General features: G+C 40.3%; 1 protein-coding gene across 1 annotated transcript; it reads right to left on the bottom strand.

Annotated features, from left to right (window-relative positions):
- Positions 1 to 1217: 1217 nt before the first annotated feature.
- On the bottom strand, positions 1218 to 10423 carry LOC149954474 (uncharacterized). Its single transcript, XM_090169918.1, has 11 exons — positions 10243 to 10423; positions 5833 to 6054; positions 4400 to 4753; positions 4170 to 4319; positions 3575 to 3623; positions 2740 to 2839; positions 2542 to 2620; positions 2298 to 2395; positions 1906 to 2041; positions 1684 to 1837; positions 1218 to 1612 (listed from the first exon to the last, which is right to left on the bottom strand). The coding sequence occupies exons 1-11, from the start codon at positions 10327 to 10329 to the stop codon at positions 1218 to 1220; spliced, it is 1824 nt and encodes a 607-aa protein (XP_090026044.1). The 5' UTR covers positions 10330 to 10423.
- Between the last annotated feature and the right edge of the window lie 8774 nt (positions 10424 to 19197).

The raw sequence follows: 19197 nt of genomic DNA on the forward strand, positions 1-19197 counted from the left end.
TGCAATGAAAGCGCAACAACAGGTGGGAAGTTTCGGGGTTGGGACAGTCAGGGCCGTCTTAAGGCATGGGCTAAATGGGCTACGGCCCAGGGCCCCAGCCAGTTTTGGGTCCCCGGAAAGGCCGACCATACAGCCTCTACTCTAGGGATAAGGTTAATATTATTAATTCTCATTTAATATTATGTATCTTTTAGTTACGTCTAAAGTAATTTGACTCATCGCCACATCGCGTATCATACGGTACCTACAATTTCTAAAAACTAACAGCGAGTCACTCTCAGTAAAAATTTTATTTTCAGTTATACTTTTGAAAAAAGGTTTTGGTTTGATTATTGTGAAGTTGAATTTAGACGGACATACAAAGGCTGACCGTTGGGGATCGAAAAGATCTTTAAAAAAAATTAGCCCAGGGCCCCCAAAAGGTCTTAAGACGGGCCTGGGACAGTAATAACTGAAACGCGTGGAATCAATTAGCATTTCCATGTCATACTACATTGGTGTTCCTATTAATATACCACACCATAGTGACACGAAGCAATCAAATCACATTTTGTTAAAATATGAATATGAAGTTTATTAAAAATTTTAAACAAAATTAAGGAAAACATTAAAACTTTACGAATTTAAACAAAAAAAAGTAAAATCCAAAAAGTAGAACGTTCTATAGGTTTGAAGAAAAAAACCCAGCCAAGAAAAGACAAATGTTAAATATTGGTCATACGACAGTCAAAACACACTAACAAAATAGTTTAGACGTTGTAACCAGATTTGATCTTAAGTACCATGCCGAAAATTAATTAAGAAAAAAGTTTAGTGGGCTTAGTTTTGGTGAACTGTTACGACAGTATCAAAGCAAATCATAGCACACCGCTGAATTTTAGTTTTTAAAGCAAAACTTCGCTTTCAATACCTTATGCCAATATATGAAACAGCCTGTCTTTTAATTTTAATATGAATTATAAAAATTTCCGAGCACCTAATCGAAAATTTTATTATAGAGTCATCCTGTACTAACGGTACAAGTTAAAAGACGTACTGAAGGCAAACTTCGGAAATGGTGTGTTAACAAAAAGACTTAATAGTTTCGTATTTCGCTCAAATATATTGAACGCATTAATTTCTACTTAAAGAATATTCTCCACTAAATTTTTCCGGTTATATTCGTCGAAGCATATTTTCAAGGGAAAAGAAAAAAAATTATACTTACAAAACGAAAACTAATGATTTGGAAACCGAGGTGCTACACCAGCAGCTTCAATATTTTGACCCGGATTCAGCGCTCTATCTTGTAAACGCGGGACAATGGGGGCTCTAACCTGACGACGAGCCGGATTCTGAAGTCTAACCGGAAAACGGGGTGGATTTAAGGCTCTAATGGCGAAACCAGGTGGATTTCGAGCTCTTGGTTGAGGGCTACGAGGTATCCGTGCTCTAACGGGAGAAGGAGCCAGAACTGGAAGTGGAATCCTTTGACGGTGTCGTCCATAAGCAGGATTAGCATCACCTAAATTATTAACTTGTTCTTGGGGTTGTGGCAAATTCACCCCTGGATATTGCTGATGCTGATGGATCTTTTGATCTTTCGGAACTCCAATTTTCTTTTCATTGTAACCTGAAAATTAATTGAGGACATAAAGAGGATCGATACAAAATTCCGGTACAGGTCACAACAGGGACACTAACCTTTATCGGCTCTCACTTTCCGAGCTTCGTTCTTGATCTCATTTATGGCCAACTCGTCGTCTTCGTCAGCATGAGACCACAAAAAGCACTTATTGCATTTACTGCACGGTAAGCCTGGATGTCTCACATCCTGGCAAAAATGCTTGTAATCGATCTGCAATGAAAGGCAGGTTTACGGAAATCACATAATGAGGAAATATGAAAACGCCTTAAAACACTCACATCTGGTGTACGACAGATGTAACACATGGTACGTTGACATCTGCAAGTGATCTTATTGCAGGTGTTGGGTTCTTTCGTGTATTTAAACTTGCAAGCGTGGCAAGTTCGTATCTTTGCCTCAGACATCTTTTCCTCGCTGTTAAAATATAAACTGGTGTTTTGAGAAAATAGGTGTAAAAAACCGTAAGATAACAAGTATATATAGATTTAATCGAATGAGAAAATGTAATATTTAAATAAAAAATATACATTCGGCCTCTTGACCGAGTGTAGAAAGCTCACGCAGCGCAAACCCTCCTTATTTTCAAGATTAAAATTTTCTTTACAAACGCAGTATGTTGACCACTTTGCGTTCTTATTTTAAAGCTTTAAGAAATGCAAGGATGACTCACAAGTTTTTCCTAATATCGGTTTCCTCTTCCTTCTCAATTTCCTTGCAAGCCAGTCCAAGATGATCCTTATAATCCACCTTACACAACCTACAAAACACCTGCACGTGGATAGAATTACAATTATATTAAATCTAAAAACTGATTACTTTCATTCAAAGAATGCTATCAAAGCGGCACAAACTGTAACAGTATGGCAGACATTATAAAGGAATCTACCAGGTAAGGCGGCTATATCAAAACGCACCTTTTGGCACTGGGCATTCGGACAACGGAAGTACTTCACTTCGGGATCCAATGTCGCTCCGGTATTGCATTCTTTGCACCTAAGCAGAATATTAGCAATTCTTTCAAATTAAGCCCTTTTTCGAGAAAAATGTATTTTATGAAAAACGAAATTGCAGCTTTTTTTTAGATGAATAGGTTAAGTAAGAAATTTAATCACTTGTAAAAATCCGGCAGTCCAGCCATATTAATAGCCTCTTCTTGAACTCTTTCGTCGAATTTAGCAATAAGATAGTCTGGCAAAGCACGCTCAATCTGACCTGAAAATAAGCAAAGAATGACACTTTTAGAATACATCGAGCTCAAAAGTATACCAACAAGCCTTCACAAATCTAATTAAACCAAACCAAGTTTACAGATGGTGAAATACAAGTTACAAAATACACATAAGGATGACACTGAAAATTTTCCTTAAATGATAGTTGGTCAAAAAGCGATTCCGTAATCGTTGGTTTTGTTCGAGTAAACTTTCCTTTTCCTTCAAAATTACTGCTAGGTTACTTCAATGCCAAAAACACTAACTTAAACTTAGGTTCTCCAATTCAAAAGTATCTACCTAACGAAATATTTAATTTTACGGGGCAATCCAAAATTTCGTATCTTAATTCTATTTTCTTTTAACCTTGGTTGATCTGCTGAAAAGGTTAGCGGTGCCAATATTTTGACCTTCGTTCAAACAGAATAATAACGTTTAGAGGAGAACTGTCATTCCTTATCCACATTTCAATTTTAGCGAAACAGACTATCATGAAAAGAACAGCGTTGCGATAACAGAATGTATCCGACTTTTACTTACTTTACTTAAGACGTTAGGTGTTATCGACTTATTGAAACAAAATGAAGAATGATACGACGGAATAGTTAACATTTAAATGTGTCACGGTGATGACAGCGGGGTAAAGGTAGATGAATAACGGACGAATTTACAAGAAAATTGTCTTAAGACGCTACACGAAGACAGAATGGAGAAAAAACTAGGGTAGGAACAAAATTACTTCTTAAAAATGTAGCACCGCAATTGGAAGTCATGCACAAGAGATTCACCTGATAGAAAGAAAACAATACAATTTTTTTAAACTGATCGAAAATTGCTGATATCTGTTTGGAACTCCTTAAGGAGCATGAACACCGTTTCTCAAAGTTTCATTTTTTTAAGACCCCTGACTTTGCTCTTGCCCCTATCATAGGAAAGTCCTACTAACACTAGCGCTTAATCCGTTACCATCTTCAAAATTAATAAATAGTTAATTTCGTATGGTTAAGAAAATATTCGGCTATAGGGGGGGGGGGGAAGTTTTAAAAATCGGAAATTACGTAACGTTCGGTGTTTTATTTAGCGCGGCTTAATTTCCAAATTTAAGCATAAAACGACGAGCTTTAGAGATAAGAGCCCTCGCATTGAGAAATGAACGTTACTTTAAGTTAAAAATTCCATATAAACCAATTAAAGATAAGACCTTACCAGCATTGATACCTAAATTACTGAATACTACTAAACATTAAATGTAGTCAAAAATGGGCTTCAAGATATCGCGCACCTAGCAAGCGGCAAACTAAACATAAGATGTCTTCGGTAATTATCAACGATACCTTTCCTTGTCCATAGACCGATTCCTTGGCGTATCTCTCCAGGCAATAGCAGCAAAACAGATGCCCACCCAGACACTGAACCATGTACTCGAAGTCGTAAGGGCAGAAGCAGCACTCGCATTCCAACGCGTGATCCAGCGTCGTGTCACCCTTAGTGGACATCGATTTCATTAAATCAACAACACCATCTTTAAACATCTCAGCGAAAGCCAAAAACCAATTCAACTTACATCGTTAAAAGCGGAAGTTGAGGAAAGTTGCTTCGAGGTTGAAGCAACATCTGGGTTACCACCAGCATTTCTCTTTTTCGAAGGAATGTTTGGAGCGTAGTAACCTCCCTTTTCCGAATTTGCCGCTGCACGAGCAAAGGCTGAATGCACAGATTGGTTCTTGTTCCGGGCTCGTAATTTTGGCTTCGAATTAGCTCCTTTAGTCTCGTCCGAGGTGGTTTTGGAAGCTTCGTTACTAGCTTTTACACCACCGGGAATTCGGCCAATTTTTAGTTTACTACCGAACCGTCCTTTTTTATCAACCAGGTCAGCATTGGTCGCCTCTTCGATCTCCCGCGGTTTAGCAGCTCTACTCTGTAAATATTTAAAAAGTTAAGTAATGGGACCACGCCAGCTATAGCCAGAAGAGCCCTTTAATACACAATACAGACCGAACGCGTCTGTCCCAAACATCTGTTTTCAATAAAATCTTGATCTACCCGCAGATTCATCCCGCAGCCCCGAAACCGAGCCCGAAACTTAAATAAACCATTGTTACCGAAGAAGCCAAAACCCCATTACTCAATTAACATCACCCGCCAGCACTCTTCGGTAGAGAATCGCTCAACTTTTCCATTTAGTATATAGCACGCGCTTAAAAGTGTTAGATGTCGAGCTCAACATACGAGGCCACTGCGATAGCTTGTATCGCGCACGGGGCATTTAGGAACAATTTTTACCAATACCGAAATGAACCAAGCATACAATTTTACTTCAGATGTATTAGTTTATTTGTACAATATTTAGTTATTTCTTGTGATATTCGTGTAAGACGCGTACTTATTCATTGGCGCGTGGTATCATATTAATAACTAATAATCCATACGAGGGGTACTGCATTTGCAAGTTTTACGTACGGGATTTTGAATCTTAAAATGTTATCAGAAACTGATTTTTAGATTTCAGAGCACGCTTTTTACGTTTATGTTTTTTTAGCCTGATTGAGATTTTGGAACCAATTTTCGCTTAGAGTTCAGGATTTTGTAGTTAAATTTCTAGATTCCTTAAATAATTTTATATTGATGGTGTACGGTATTGGTTCGAATGTCGGACCCCTCGAATTTATATTTAAGGCTTGCCAATTTTCGAATGAGAGTTTTTGGTTTTTATCTCGCAATTTGTTTTAGCCAGAGGAGCTTGTCCACTTTGTTTACTACGTTAATTATCAGCCACTCTACCCCAAGTATAGTTTCTTAAAATTCACTGACACACTTATGATATATAATTCAAGGCTTACGCTTAAAGTGATACAGGTTCAATGGAAGAAATTTATGACTAATCAAAAGTTCGTTAAAAAACCATAAAATATTTTGTTTATTTTCTATATTCTAAATTGAAAAAAAAAAACTTATTTCTACATGATCATAAGTACTTGGTATTAAATTGGTACTTACAGAAAAGTCATCATTGGGAATGGGCTCGTCTGTAACCTTGGAAGGAGAATTGCTAATGTCTTTTAATGACCTTGATTGCCGCATTTGTTTAGACGCCGGAATCACTGCTTTATTTTCCTTTGATTTAATTAAATTCTTCTGGAATGTTTTAGGATGGACGTCATTATCGGAGCTAGAACTGGTGTTCTCAAATTTCAAATCACGCGTGGGATATTTTTTCACCTGCCAAAAGTAAAGTTTCAATTTGTGAATTAAGTAGAACGTGTAACCCTTCAGGTTCATTTTCCCCCGTATACTTATTTTTTTTTACTTTTTCTGTGTTTTATTTACTTTTGTTATTACGTTTTCCCCGCACTCTTGACCCTCTAAATTTACAGTTTTTGTTAAGTATTCGTAAAGCCCCATACATCAAATTTCTTAGAATTCCGAGCTCTATTTAATGAAACTAATCCCCGTGTTAAATATAAATTTAATTTAATGATAAACTAAAAACTTAAATAACTTTTGAACCATACATACAAATTAATTAGTGTTTATAAGCCTTATAGAACTCGATCAAACCCCACGATAAAATATAAAATTAAGATAATTAATTAAACCATTCTCTCAATATAAATTATAAACTAAATCCCTGCCTTCGGCAACGCTAAAATTAATCCCTCGCTAATTAAAGTGTTTTTATTTCGGTCACAAGACCATGGTGCAATACATTAAGCAAACTTTCCCAGCCCAGATTTCCCTAAAACTTTCCGAACTAAACCAGTAAAGCTCCCTCAGCTTACAGCGATCCCATGAAGTCATTTTAAGTCCACAAGCTTCATATTAACTATCAGGTAGCAAGATCCCAAGAAAAGCGGACGTTTTCCAAGGTTGCCGCCATAGGGTCAAGAGGGCGCCCGGACGTTTCCGCTTGGAGACAGAAAATCGGGAACCTCGAGACTCTCTGGCATTTCCCCCCCGCAATCCCAAGCGAACTTTCGTAAATCGGACAACGTCACCACCGCATGACTAGACACGAGTCTTAAATACACCAATGACCTAGGTAAAATGGGAGGTCACCAGTTGCTTTTTGTTTCAACCCCGCCCCCCCATAATCCGAACAAAACCAAGAGACAGGGCCCCAAAGAGAGAAGTTGAGAGAGCTTGAGAGAATGGTACAGAACGGATAGAGCTCGGCTTGTGACAGAACTGGATAGAACTCTGCTTCTCGGGCAAGAGAAGAACCATGTCGAAATAAATATAAAATAATGTGCGATGAAGTCGCGCTTAAATATTAATTAACCCTCAATGCAAACCACATGATCGGAACAACCCTCACTGATTGCCTAGATGACCCACAGCCAGAACATTCCGATCGGAAGAACATAAGCCAAGCAGTAATGGGTCTGAGAAGCGTAATGCCCTCAACACCCTCGAATCACCTGTTGATCACCCAATATCTAGCCATTCCGAGAGAAGACAGCCAGATGACCGAGACCGATTCCCTAGCCTAGCCGGACATTTCAGACCGAAACCCGAAGTACCTACGCCCCCGTCAGCTTGTGAAGTAAAAGAATATAGGAAGAAACCCGCAATCCGGCCGCCAAACCGTAGACGAGTAAATAAAGAGAATTAAAGAAAAGTGTGAATAAAGAAACGCGTAAACAAGCAGCCCCCAAAGACGTCCCGTTCTGTGAAGTGCGTGTGTCGGGCATCTTACGTAAACCGAGGAAAGAGAAAACCCGTAAACGGAGAGACGACAACGTAGCGGAGGACACCGAAACCAAGTGATGAGTAGAATTTCCATCATAAAACCCCCCCCCCCTTGTAGAGTACCCAGGGTCGAAATACGAAGTAGCCAGTGAAAAGTAGAGAAAAAGTTTTAGAAAAGAAAGCTTAATCCCTCGCTATTGTCCGAGAAAAGGATTTAAGACAGGTCCCCTCGAGGTTGAGAGTTCATTCTGCCTCTTGTATTTATACAGTTCAGATTACTTTTTCCGTTCGCGTTGTGCCCTCGCCGTTGTTATTATTTTTAGTTAATTATTGTCATTGTTTAATTGTAGAATCTTTAATTGTAGTATTTAATTGTAGTGTTTATTATTATTTAGTGTAAGTGTATATTAATTTCTGTCCCCTCCGTCCTTCGAGCCCAAGATGCCTGAGAGTAGGGATACCGGAACCGATCCCATAGAAAATAGTAAGAGATAGTTTAATTATCAAATTTAAGGTCAAAGAGTGTATTTTTAATGTTTAAATTCCCCTCGTATATTGGAAAAAGCTAAAAGAACCATAGTAGAGATGGCCTAACCATCACTAGAAGCGAAGTTAGATTATCCCCTCAGTTCCCCCCGCAATTTTGTTCATTTGTTTTTGTATTTTAGTGTTATTTATAAATTTGAGTGTTAAATAAAGATTTTGTGATTGATTAACGACAAAGGGTTTCCATTCTGAATTCGAATCTCCCCCTCTTTTTTATTTTTTTCTTTCCCCTGTATGTAACCCCCTCTCTCAGATTTAATTCACTCCACGATAAGGCCACGACTCGCATTTTGTCGCCATCTTCCCCCCGCCTTGGTGAATTAAAATCTATGAGCAAGGGTTAGGAATATTTACGTCCATCAATTGTATGACGAATTCCTTAAAACCTTACAAACGATTATTTGTTAAATAAATATGAGGAGATTATCAATAAGTACACCAATTACAGGGCTATTCTTTAATATCTGGGACAACAATAGTAGAACTGATGAAGACGAGGTTTTATTGTTTAATCTATACTAAGTAAAAAAGAATATTGATACATTTTGATATTCCGTAGGGTATACGAAGATACAATTATTATTTGTAGAAGAAACTAATGATTTTTGTCAATATTCATATTATTACTACCTCAATATTATTGGTTTTTGGCGTTTTGAGCACGTAGAGCACGTGATGCACGTGCAATTTTTTGACCACTTTTTAGATTGTAGGCCAAAGTAGACGAATATTGGGAGATACCCTAGGATTTGGCCTAAAAAATTCAATTCGATTACGGTGCTTTATCAATCTGTGGCTGGTTTGTGTATTATATATAAAAAAACTCGTAGCTTCTCTCGGCTTTATTGCTAAGAGTATTGCTGTTTTTGTTACGCTCTTGAGCACCTTGTGGGGTGTTCGGCTAAACGAAAAGTATTGTATCTGCTAAGTTGCAGAACTTGCTTATTCGTATTGCTGATAGCGAACAGAATTAATCGTACAATTTCGCACCATATAGGCTATCAAAGTATACGGGACTGGGGGAATTAGGGGATTTTAAGGGTGGGGGGACACTTGAATATACGATTTTACGTTGTCGGCGAAGCCAATTTGCAACAAAAGGGAGTAAGAAACCCAAACAGGGTAAACGTTGTCGGTGGAGCCATCGGAGTCCTTTTGCGGTTAAGTTAAGTTAGGTTAGGTTAGGTTACGTTACATTAGCGCGCTGAAGGCGCGTAGGCACCGTTAAGTTAGGTTGAAAATCTGGAGACTTACCCGAAAAGACACTAGAAGACCACCTCTGTTTGTTATCAGCAATTCGAATAAAAAAGTACTGCAACTTAGCAGATATTATACTTATCGCTTAGCCAAACGCCCCACAAGGTGCTCGAGAGCGTAACAGTTACAACAATATTCTTAGCCATAAGGCCGAGAGAAGCTACGGGTTGTCGTGGGAAATTTTTTTATATATAATACACAACCAGCCACAGATCGATAAAGCACCGTAGTCGAATTAATTTTTTTAGGCCAAAACCCTACGAGGCCTACGGTATCTCCCAATATTCGTCTACTTTGGCCTACAATCTAAAAAATGGTAAAAAAATTGCACGTGCATCACGTGCTATACGTGCTCAAAACGCCAAAAACCAATAATATTGAGGTATTAATAATATGAATATTGACAAAACTCATTAGTTTCTTCTACAAATAATAATTGTATCTTCGTATACCCTACGGAATATCAAAATGTATCAATATTCTTTTTTACTTAGTATAGATTAAACAATGAAACCTCGTCTTCATCAGTTCTACTATTGTTGTCCCAGATATTAAAGAATCCCCAATTACAGTTTTGCGAAACCTAGTACAGCCTTTGGAAATCACTTTAGTTCAGTCGAATTGCTCGTATTCCCACATCTATTTTTTCATCTGGGGTAATACCTCAAATAGGAACCTATTCCGTTTATTTAAATTTCAAGAGCGAAGTGTTCGAATTATTAAGAATGAAAATTGCCGTGAGCACTCGTCGCCATTAATCAAATATGTGTTACTCAGGCTTTTGACTTAAAAAACCCGTTACATTGACTACGGGGAAAGAACTAAAAAAAATTCTAAAATTGGGGGGGGGGTCCTAGCTTAATTTGCAGTATACTTCAGAATTAAGACTAAAATTTCCTTTTCAGTTGAACGTACCTTTCCCATGCGAAGCTTTGGTCGACGTAATGCGATAATTTCATCCTCGGAAGAAGAAATGACTATCACATTTCTTGCCGTTGCCATTTTGATCAACGAAAAATCTCGAAAATTACGACAAAATTTGCAAAATGGGATACGTAAACGAGAGCAATTTAATGAGCGCCTGTAAGAAAACAACCACGGCATAGCTCGCTTGGGATTAATAAATATCAATCTCCTGTCAAGGCAGGATGAAGTTTGCAGCAGAACGTATAGAAACGGGGTAGCGACCCGATTATTTATTTCAGTTGTCATACAGCCACCTAGCGGATGACGCAAAAAGATGAGTGGTCCGTTAAAATATCCTTTGACAAGCAACGCTTACTCTTGGCGGTAGGAAGTCCAGAAGCTAAGGCAATCTTTTTAATTGACTGCTAGGTGGCACAGTGATAACCAAAAAAACGAAATTGATCTACTGATATGATCATTGATTTTCCCGTATTACAATTCTCGCAAATCATGGTTGGTTGATTTCCGATATGTTAAAAATTTCCACAATTCTGTCGTTAAACGCGGAGTAAATGTAGAAAGAATGGCAATGGGCTTTGTTCCCGCACTAACACCTACTGGTGGGTTTAAGAAACTCATGAACGGACAATGGCGAATCAGACGCTAATAGGCGCTTAAATAGAACATCTTCAAGGATATCGCCCAGAAGTAATATATAAGACAGCCAGGACGAGTAAGTTACTGTTTCTATAGTGCTTTAACATTCTACCCCGAAGGTTCGCCCGGACACGGATTCACCGGGTACGGTGGCGACTCTTTCCGGCTCTCCAATTTCTCAGCGCGTAGATTAACGTTTTGCAACGGAATGTTAACTGGATACGTGCGCGATTTCCGGACAATATTGATTTTCTCGGGGATTTTTACCCTTCAATTCTCACGTTCAAGTAACCCTTATCTCCATTAATGTCCATTTTGGATTTTACGAGGTCTTTTGGCCAATTGCATTTGCAATCCACCTCCAGCTACGAGACCACGGGGTGAGTGGAAATTCTGGTCAACATGTCCATACCGACCATCCGTCTTCCTTCACCGCCATTTGTGCTGGCGTTGGTTCCCTGGACTTGTAGCTATACATATCCACCAGCTAGGTTAATATTTATGGTCCTTGCGTGGCGGCCCCTTCTGAGTTTTTCGATCGCCTATTTCCGAGTGTAGAAATTTCAATGCCCACAACACCACACTGACTCTCAGGGCGGGCTCATTCAGGCCTGGTTCTAAGACAGGGGTCATCTGATACTTCTCAACACCAGATAATTCACTCGAAACCGACTCAAGGCCCAGACGGAGCACTAGATTTAACTTATGCTAGTACAAACCTCCCGCTTCACCTACCCTAGGTTGTCTTCAATCGGGTACCCATCCAGGGTTCGTACAAAATTTCCGGAATTAAATTCCCTGACATTTAAAGGTTTTCCCTGACTAAATTGCCAAATTTCCCTGACCAGACGTAAATAGTGCAACAAATTCCATAAGGGTTGTGTGAAAGAACTTCGTGGATTTGTACGCGTTGAGTCGTACCAAAGATTGCCTCTAATCTTTCAGTGTCTACCGGGTCGTTTTAGGGGAGGGGGTCAATGGGGGGAATTTTCCCTTGACTCCATTTAAATAGGTGGGTTGAATAAGAAATCTTGTTACATCCCTGTCAAATCATAAAATCGAAAATATTTTTCAAATATATAAAATAAGGCAGTAACAGCGACGGTTTGATTCAGGATATAAATTGGATGTTACGTTTCGCCCTTCACTGAGGTATTTCCCTGGGCGAAACTTTGCTTAATCCGGCCCTGGGTGTATAGATCCAGTGAGAAGAGTATCACGAAACGAAACCAAAGTAATAATGAGATGTAAAAATCGGTTTAAAATTCCCGATCTAAACTTATTTAAAAATTAAATACTTTTATATTCCGAATATATACATTTGTTTAAATTTTCTGTATGTTTTTTACTTTTTTTATTACATTTCCTCCCCGCATTCTGATTACCGATACTTATAGCCCCCCGCGTCAGACCCATCTGGTCTAGTACATATTGTTTTTGTATTAATTTAATCAATTTTGGGGGATATTCTTAACCCCTAGTAACGTACCAGATACCAAACGTCTTATAATTTTAAGATCTAATACTTAATAATACCCCTCCGCAAATTAGAAATAATAAAACTTAATGATAAACTAAAAACTTAAATAACTTTGAACGCAACATACGAATTAAAAATAGTTTAAAAATCTTATAGAACTCGATCAACCCTTACTATAAAATATAGAATTAAGTTAAATAATTAAACAGCGTACTTAATATAAATTTCAAACGAAGTCCCTGTCTTCGGCAATACTAAAATTAAATTCCTCGCTCGGTGCGGCTAATTAAAGGGTTTTTCTCTCAGTCACAAGACCATGGTGCAATACATTCCGCAAACCTTCCCAGCCCAGGTGTTTTCCTAAAACTTTACGAACTAGACCGGTAATATCCCATCAGCTAACAGCGATCCCATAGAGCCATTACCATGTTCGCGGGCATCTAATCCACTATCAGGTAGCGATAACCCAACAAAAAGCGCTTGTTTTCCAAGGTCGTCGCCACAGGGTGGAGAGGGCGCCCGGACGTTTCCGCTTGGAGACAGAAAATCAGGAACCTAGAAACTGTCTGGCATCCCCCCCCCCCCAGCCCGCAATCCCGAGCGACCTTTCGTAAATCAGACACCACCGCATGACTAGACACGAGTCTTAAGAACACCAATGACCCACGTAAAATTGGAGGTCACCAGTTGCTTTTTATTTCAACTCCGCCCCAATCACCCGAACAAAACTAGGAGACAGAGCCCCAAAAAGGACAGAATTTGGATTGTCGACAGAGGTCTGCCATTGCCACGAGGAGAGAACTCTACCTGGACCCGAGATGAACTTCCGGAGCCCAAGCCCGGAATGACCGTCCGCTAAATCCATGTGCAGGCTCGCCCGTCAGACCCCACAATACCCCAAAAGCCACCACTGATGGAACTGAGTCTCCGAATAGTCAACCAGAGCCGTTGCATGAGTCCTTTCGAACGAGTCAACTCACAGCTGACCGCCGATTCTCCGATGATTCCGAGAATAAGCATCCGACGACATGAGATCCGATTTCTCGCCTAACCAGATGTTCTAGATCGAAACCCGAAGTACCTACGCCGCTTGTAAGAAGTTCGTCGTCGTCATCCGGACATCCGTACCGTAATCCGGCTCGTTAGTTACCGTAATGCTGGCATCCGAACCGTAAGCGAGACGAACGGACAGTTTGGAACTGTCGTCGCGAAACAAGAAGTCCCCAGTCGAGCCCCTTTAAGAAAACGCGTGTGCGTGTGTCTTGCGTAATCCGGAACCCCGTAACCCGGAAGCTCCCGTAACGCGGAATCACGTAAATCGAAGAGCAGCCACGAAGAAAATCTAGTGATAAGTACCAAATTTCGTCCCCCCCCCCCCCCGGTAGAATATTGAGGGTCAAGTCTGAAATAACTGTTTAAACGTAGAGAGGAAATGTCTAAGAAAGGTGCAGTCCCTCACTATTGTCCGAGGAAGGGTTAAAATAGACCCCCGAGTGCGAGAGCTCATATCCACTTAGGATCGTTGTACTGTTAAGAATAAATTTTGTCAATCGTGTTTTCCCCCTCGCCTTAGTATCTTTATTAAAGTTTTTGGAGTTTAAAATTAATTGTAGTCGGCCATAATTGTAATGTTTTAATTTAATCATAGTTACCAGAGTTAAGTGTATATATTTTATTTGTTTCCCCTCACTGATTTAAGTCAGAATGTCGGAGAAAAGAAGTTGGAACTGACCCTATTGAGAATCGTAGGAAAATCTTTTAATTAACCAGTTAGTCAGAGTGTTTTAATTGTTATATCTATTGTGCATGTTATCGCCCGCTTAAAATTAATAACTAGCATTAGGGATGGCCTAACCAACGAATTATCCCCTCAGTCCCCCTGCATTGTGGTTCATTTTTGTTTTGTATCTAGTGTATAAGTGTTAAAATAAAGATTTTGTGATTGACTAGAGACAAGGGGTTTCCATTCTGAATTCGAATCTCCCCCACTTTTTTATTTTTTCTTTCCCCTGTATGTAACCCCCTCTCTCGGATTTAATTCACTAAACGATAAGGCCACGACTCGCATTTTATCATTATTTTTCCCCGCCTTAGTGAATTAATATCTTTGAGCAAGGGCTAGGAATATTTCTGTGAATAATCAATCATCACGATTCAGAATTTCCCTAAAAAGGTTGCATAATTTTTGGTTGAATAATCACTTTACTAAGGATTGGGTTACGAAATTATTTAAATTAGGTTTTTACAGCCTTATGTTTATGCGGAGTTTTTATTGATATCAAACATAAATCGGGGGAATTTAAATTTTAAGTTTTAATGTTACCTATTACAATATTCGTCGTCGGGTACTCGGTTCCACGCAATGTTTTATCGGAGTATGTTGATTGATGTATCTGCTGATTTTTCTTTACCTTATGTTTATAAGTATCCTATGGGGACTTTCCAATGGCCTTTAATAGCCACAACCATACATAAAGGGCTGATGTAGCTATTTCGTCAGTGTCTTGAGTTTACGAATCCGGAAAATTAATTTCCTGTCCATTCAGTATGTTTTTTGATTGAAGTTTCATCAAACCCTTCCGGTCTGTAGCCGCTCCTGCAAAGCCCACCACCATACCATCCAAGGATACTCCTCCTAGCACGTGATGTGACTTGGGTGGGTGCCCCCTCCTTTACACCAACATAAACTCCATCTTCAATAAGCTCTACATCGACACCCTCCTGCCATTTGCTATCACTGAAACCAAACTTGATAGCTCCATCTCCTCTTCGGCTCTTCCCACGCTGTTTTCTGCAACGACAGAACCAAAAAGGGCGAAGGAGTCTGTCTCGCCATCAGCATTGAATATAAATCCTACCCGATGGATCTCAAAACCACAGTGGTAGCTGTGGCCATCTAGGAGCAACAAGCACAAGGAGAACGCAGCTAGCCTTTAAACACGCTAACGCAGTGTTGTGTAGAAATTTCGTTGGACAAGCTTTTATGCTGAATGTTTTACGGAAAGGGGGAAGTCAATTTCCGAATTTTCCCCTTCCGACGGCAGCAGGCACTAAAGCATCTAACCAATGAAAACTGTACACAAGAAAATGCATGGTTTTTGACGGGTTGCGTTCTCCTTGTGTTGGGTGCTGGGTTTGTTGCTCCTAGGTGGCCACTAGGGTCTCAGTCGGCTCTTCATGTTTGGGTCTCTGCTGCATGTATCGGCCGCCCACTGCTTCGACGGCCTATACTAAAAAAACTCACATAACTTTTCACTCGCCTCGGTGATGTCAACTCGGACCTTATCCTTGTGGGTGACATCAATTTCCCATGTATTAACTGGATCTCCCTCACCACTGTAGCGACTGCCTTCCTGCAGGCAACGCTTGCCTCTAAATTTCCGAAGTGCATCAAGGAGGCCACCAGGGACAATCTCTCTGTTGGGAATCTTTAAGACCTCGTCTTTGCCCCCCACTCTTGGGTGAAGTTGAGCACCTCCCAGGTCGTGCTGATCACGACTTCCTGATCCGATCTCCACTTCGCTTTCCCCCACGGATTGTTAGAAACTACGCTCATCTACACCGAGGACTCCGTTCAGGCGGCATGGGACACCATGAGGAGAGAGCTTACCCTCCTCGCTGACGCTCACGTCCCAACGAAGCGAATCTATTCATGGCGTAATGTTCCCTGGATTGGAAAGTCCCTGCGCCGGCTTATTCGCCTTACTTAATCGGGCGAATCTGTACCCGACCGCCGAGAACATCCAGAGGATTCCCCGCCATCGATCGATCGTTAAGTACGCTCTCCGGGCTGCCGGAACCCACCACATCAACCGCATCACCTCAGATCTTGCTTCGAATCGGCGACAGTTATACCAGCACGTAGCGAGGAAGGCCAAAACCACGGAAGTTCCCGACCTGTACAGCAGCGGCGTAGTCACCACATGCCCGACGGCAAAATCCAATATTCTGGTGGATAGCTTCCAACTAACCTTTCCCGATCTTCGATTGAGGGAAGTGCCACTCTTTCCCTCCAGGTCCTCTTCGATGCTCGACATCGTCTTCACTGTCGGGGGTGTTGGTAAACTGCTGCAACGGGTAAAAGCCAATAAAGCTCCTGGCCCAGATGCTCAAGAATTGTGCGGATGCCGTAGCTGCGCGTCTCACATATCTCTTCCAGTGGTCATTTGATACCGGCGATATCTCCGTAGATCGGAGCACTGCGAATGTCACCCCAGTTCCAAAAGAGGGGGGGGCGACCCATCCAATCCAGCGGAATATGGGCCCATCACCCTGCTCTCCAAAGTTCTTAAACTGGACGAGCACATTGAATGCGCTTTGAATTCCCACCAAATAACTCACATGGGTGAAAAACCCTTTCAATGTGACCAATGTAATTACGCATCTGAACGAAAAACCCAATTGACTTCCCAAAAAAGAACTCATACGAGTGAAAAACCATTTCAATTTGAAAAATGTAATTACGCAACTGCGCGAAAAACTTTTTTAACTGACCACAAAAGAACTTACATTGGCCAGAAACCGTTTCAATGTGATCAGTGTAGTTACATATCAAAACGAAAAAAAATTATTGCCCACTAAAGAACCCACTTCAGAGATAAATCATCTGGCCAGATACCAGATTAATTTATTTCACCACGAAATATCCCATCACGCTCAGAAGGCAAGGTCACACAAGTGCCCAATTGGCGACCAGAACTTCGGCCCGAAAAGAACCCTCCGAGCTCACCTTCGAATTCATGGTCTTCCTGCAAACCAAAGTGACGCTTCGACCTGTCACGAACGAGGGTACGGTACGGGGGTATACAAAAAAAGATAACGAATGTCACGAACGAGATCCAGGGCACCGAAGGTCGTCACGTCTACGGCTGATTAAGCACCTTTGTCGTCAATCGGGAGCTGGTCTTGCTTGGTGCAACTACGACGCCAAAAACCGCGACTCCGCCCACTCAACTGCGACCCTAAAAGCCTCTTAGTCGATATCAGTGCCATCAAAGAAGAGCCCCTTTATTTCAAATTAAAAGAGTTGGGATATCGACCAATTGAGGAAAACAACCAGGTTGTCTTATTGAACTCGAATTTTATTGTAAAGGTCGAATGCGGTTCTGAAGAACCCAACTTACGAAACACGTGGTTTTTCTGTCATTTAATTACCACCTTTTAATTTGTTCCCAACTAATTAAGACGTATTCCAAGACATTTTGGCTTTTCTGATCTTTTTCATGCATCCTTCATAAATTCAACGACATTGCTTGCCTTTTTCTAAACAAAATATTAAGTTTAATTTGAACCAAATAAAATGGTTTTCCTCAATTGCTGTTCTAGAAGATGACATTTGGAATGAGGTTCCTAAGAAAATAACCTTCCAAATTAGAACGAAACCTCCCAATTTACAATGAATGTTACGAAAGCCATTTTTTAAAATTTACTCTTATTTTCGTAATCTTAAATATTTGTTCCAATATTTATTTTGTATTCTTAATCTTTTTTATCAATTTCTTTCCTTTAGATTTATCCTCTAATAACTCAATTTTCGGCTGAAACTATGGCCATCCCAAGATCCTTTGCCGCGACAAAATTTAACAGACTGACCAATTAGTCAAAAAATTTGCAAATTTGTAAACCGAAATTTTTGTAAATTGTTTTCTATTTTTCCCACATTCAAATTAAGCCAATCCTATACCACCCAGAAAATGTGGTTTCATCAACCACATCCCAAACGCTTATAGGTCCAAATTTAAAAAATATTCCAACCTTTCGTACAATTCAATGATTCTTTAATTTGTTGTCAAATTACGTGTTAGTTTTCAGATTATCCAGGATTTTATAACTTTTGGGAGGTTATATAACGACGCTATACCAGTAATAGACCTAGTAACAGAGACCATACCACCGGAGGCCTATCATCATAGTGCCCTACGCCAGCGTCCCCCTAGCACGGATAGGTGACAAATTCAGCATGGGTAGTAGAACCCTACTACTGATGGTCGCACCTTAGACGCAAGCCACCCAACTCAGCAGAAAGTGCAGCAATGGGGGGCCAGGTCCCACTTCGCACACAGCAGTAGGAGTAAGAGTGGATGCTACCTACCTAGGTAAGGAGTCAAACCCTTTGGAGAGAGATCCTAAAGGGGAACGACGGGCACACAGCAGGCCAAGTAACCAGATACAGCTGGCACCGGAGATCCCGGTGTGATTCCAAAAGGCTGGGGAACAGGACTGCCGTGCCCTCATACGTAGGGCCGCAACCCCACAGCAGGCTACCCAATCCGCCGAGGCGGCCAGTTTGAACGGACCCTCTCCGTTAGCCTGAGCCAAAATACTTTTGATTGCTGATAAAGCAATTAATATGCAAATTAATGAAGTTTTATTAGACTCAGGTTCTAATATAAATTTGTATTGTCAAATAAAAGAAGCAGGTTTATAGGGAAAAATAGTTGAAATTCAGGTTGAGCTTTTCTGGGGCATCTACAAATTCTTTTGAGTCTAGGCCTAACTCTTCTAGGCTTGGAATGGGTTTTATAACGGTGGTGGCATATCCAACTTTGACGTCTTGTTCTATTTTCGGAAAGCCATCACTGAATCGAACCGTATTGGTCATTTTCCGCAACCTTTTCTTTTTCTAAACTACTCATTATTTACCTTCATCCGCACAAACCGAGCGAGTTTATAAATTTCAATAAAGCTACATTGGGCTGACACAAAAAATTCCTTCTTAAGTTAGAGGTTTTCCATTGGCTTAAATATACATATGTTAGTAAACAATAGTGTGACTCCCAAATTTACTATGATGAATAAAAAGGTTAAAATCTAACGTAGTCCATCTT

Source organism: Leiobunum rupestre, chromosome 3 (assembly GCF_980474605.1).
Source record: "Leiobunum rupestre chromosome 3, qqLeiRupe1.1.hap1, whole genome shotgun sequence".
Lineage (NCBI taxonomy): Eukaryota > Metazoa > Arthropoda > Arachnida > Opiliones > Sclerosomatidae > Leiobunum > Leiobunum rupestre.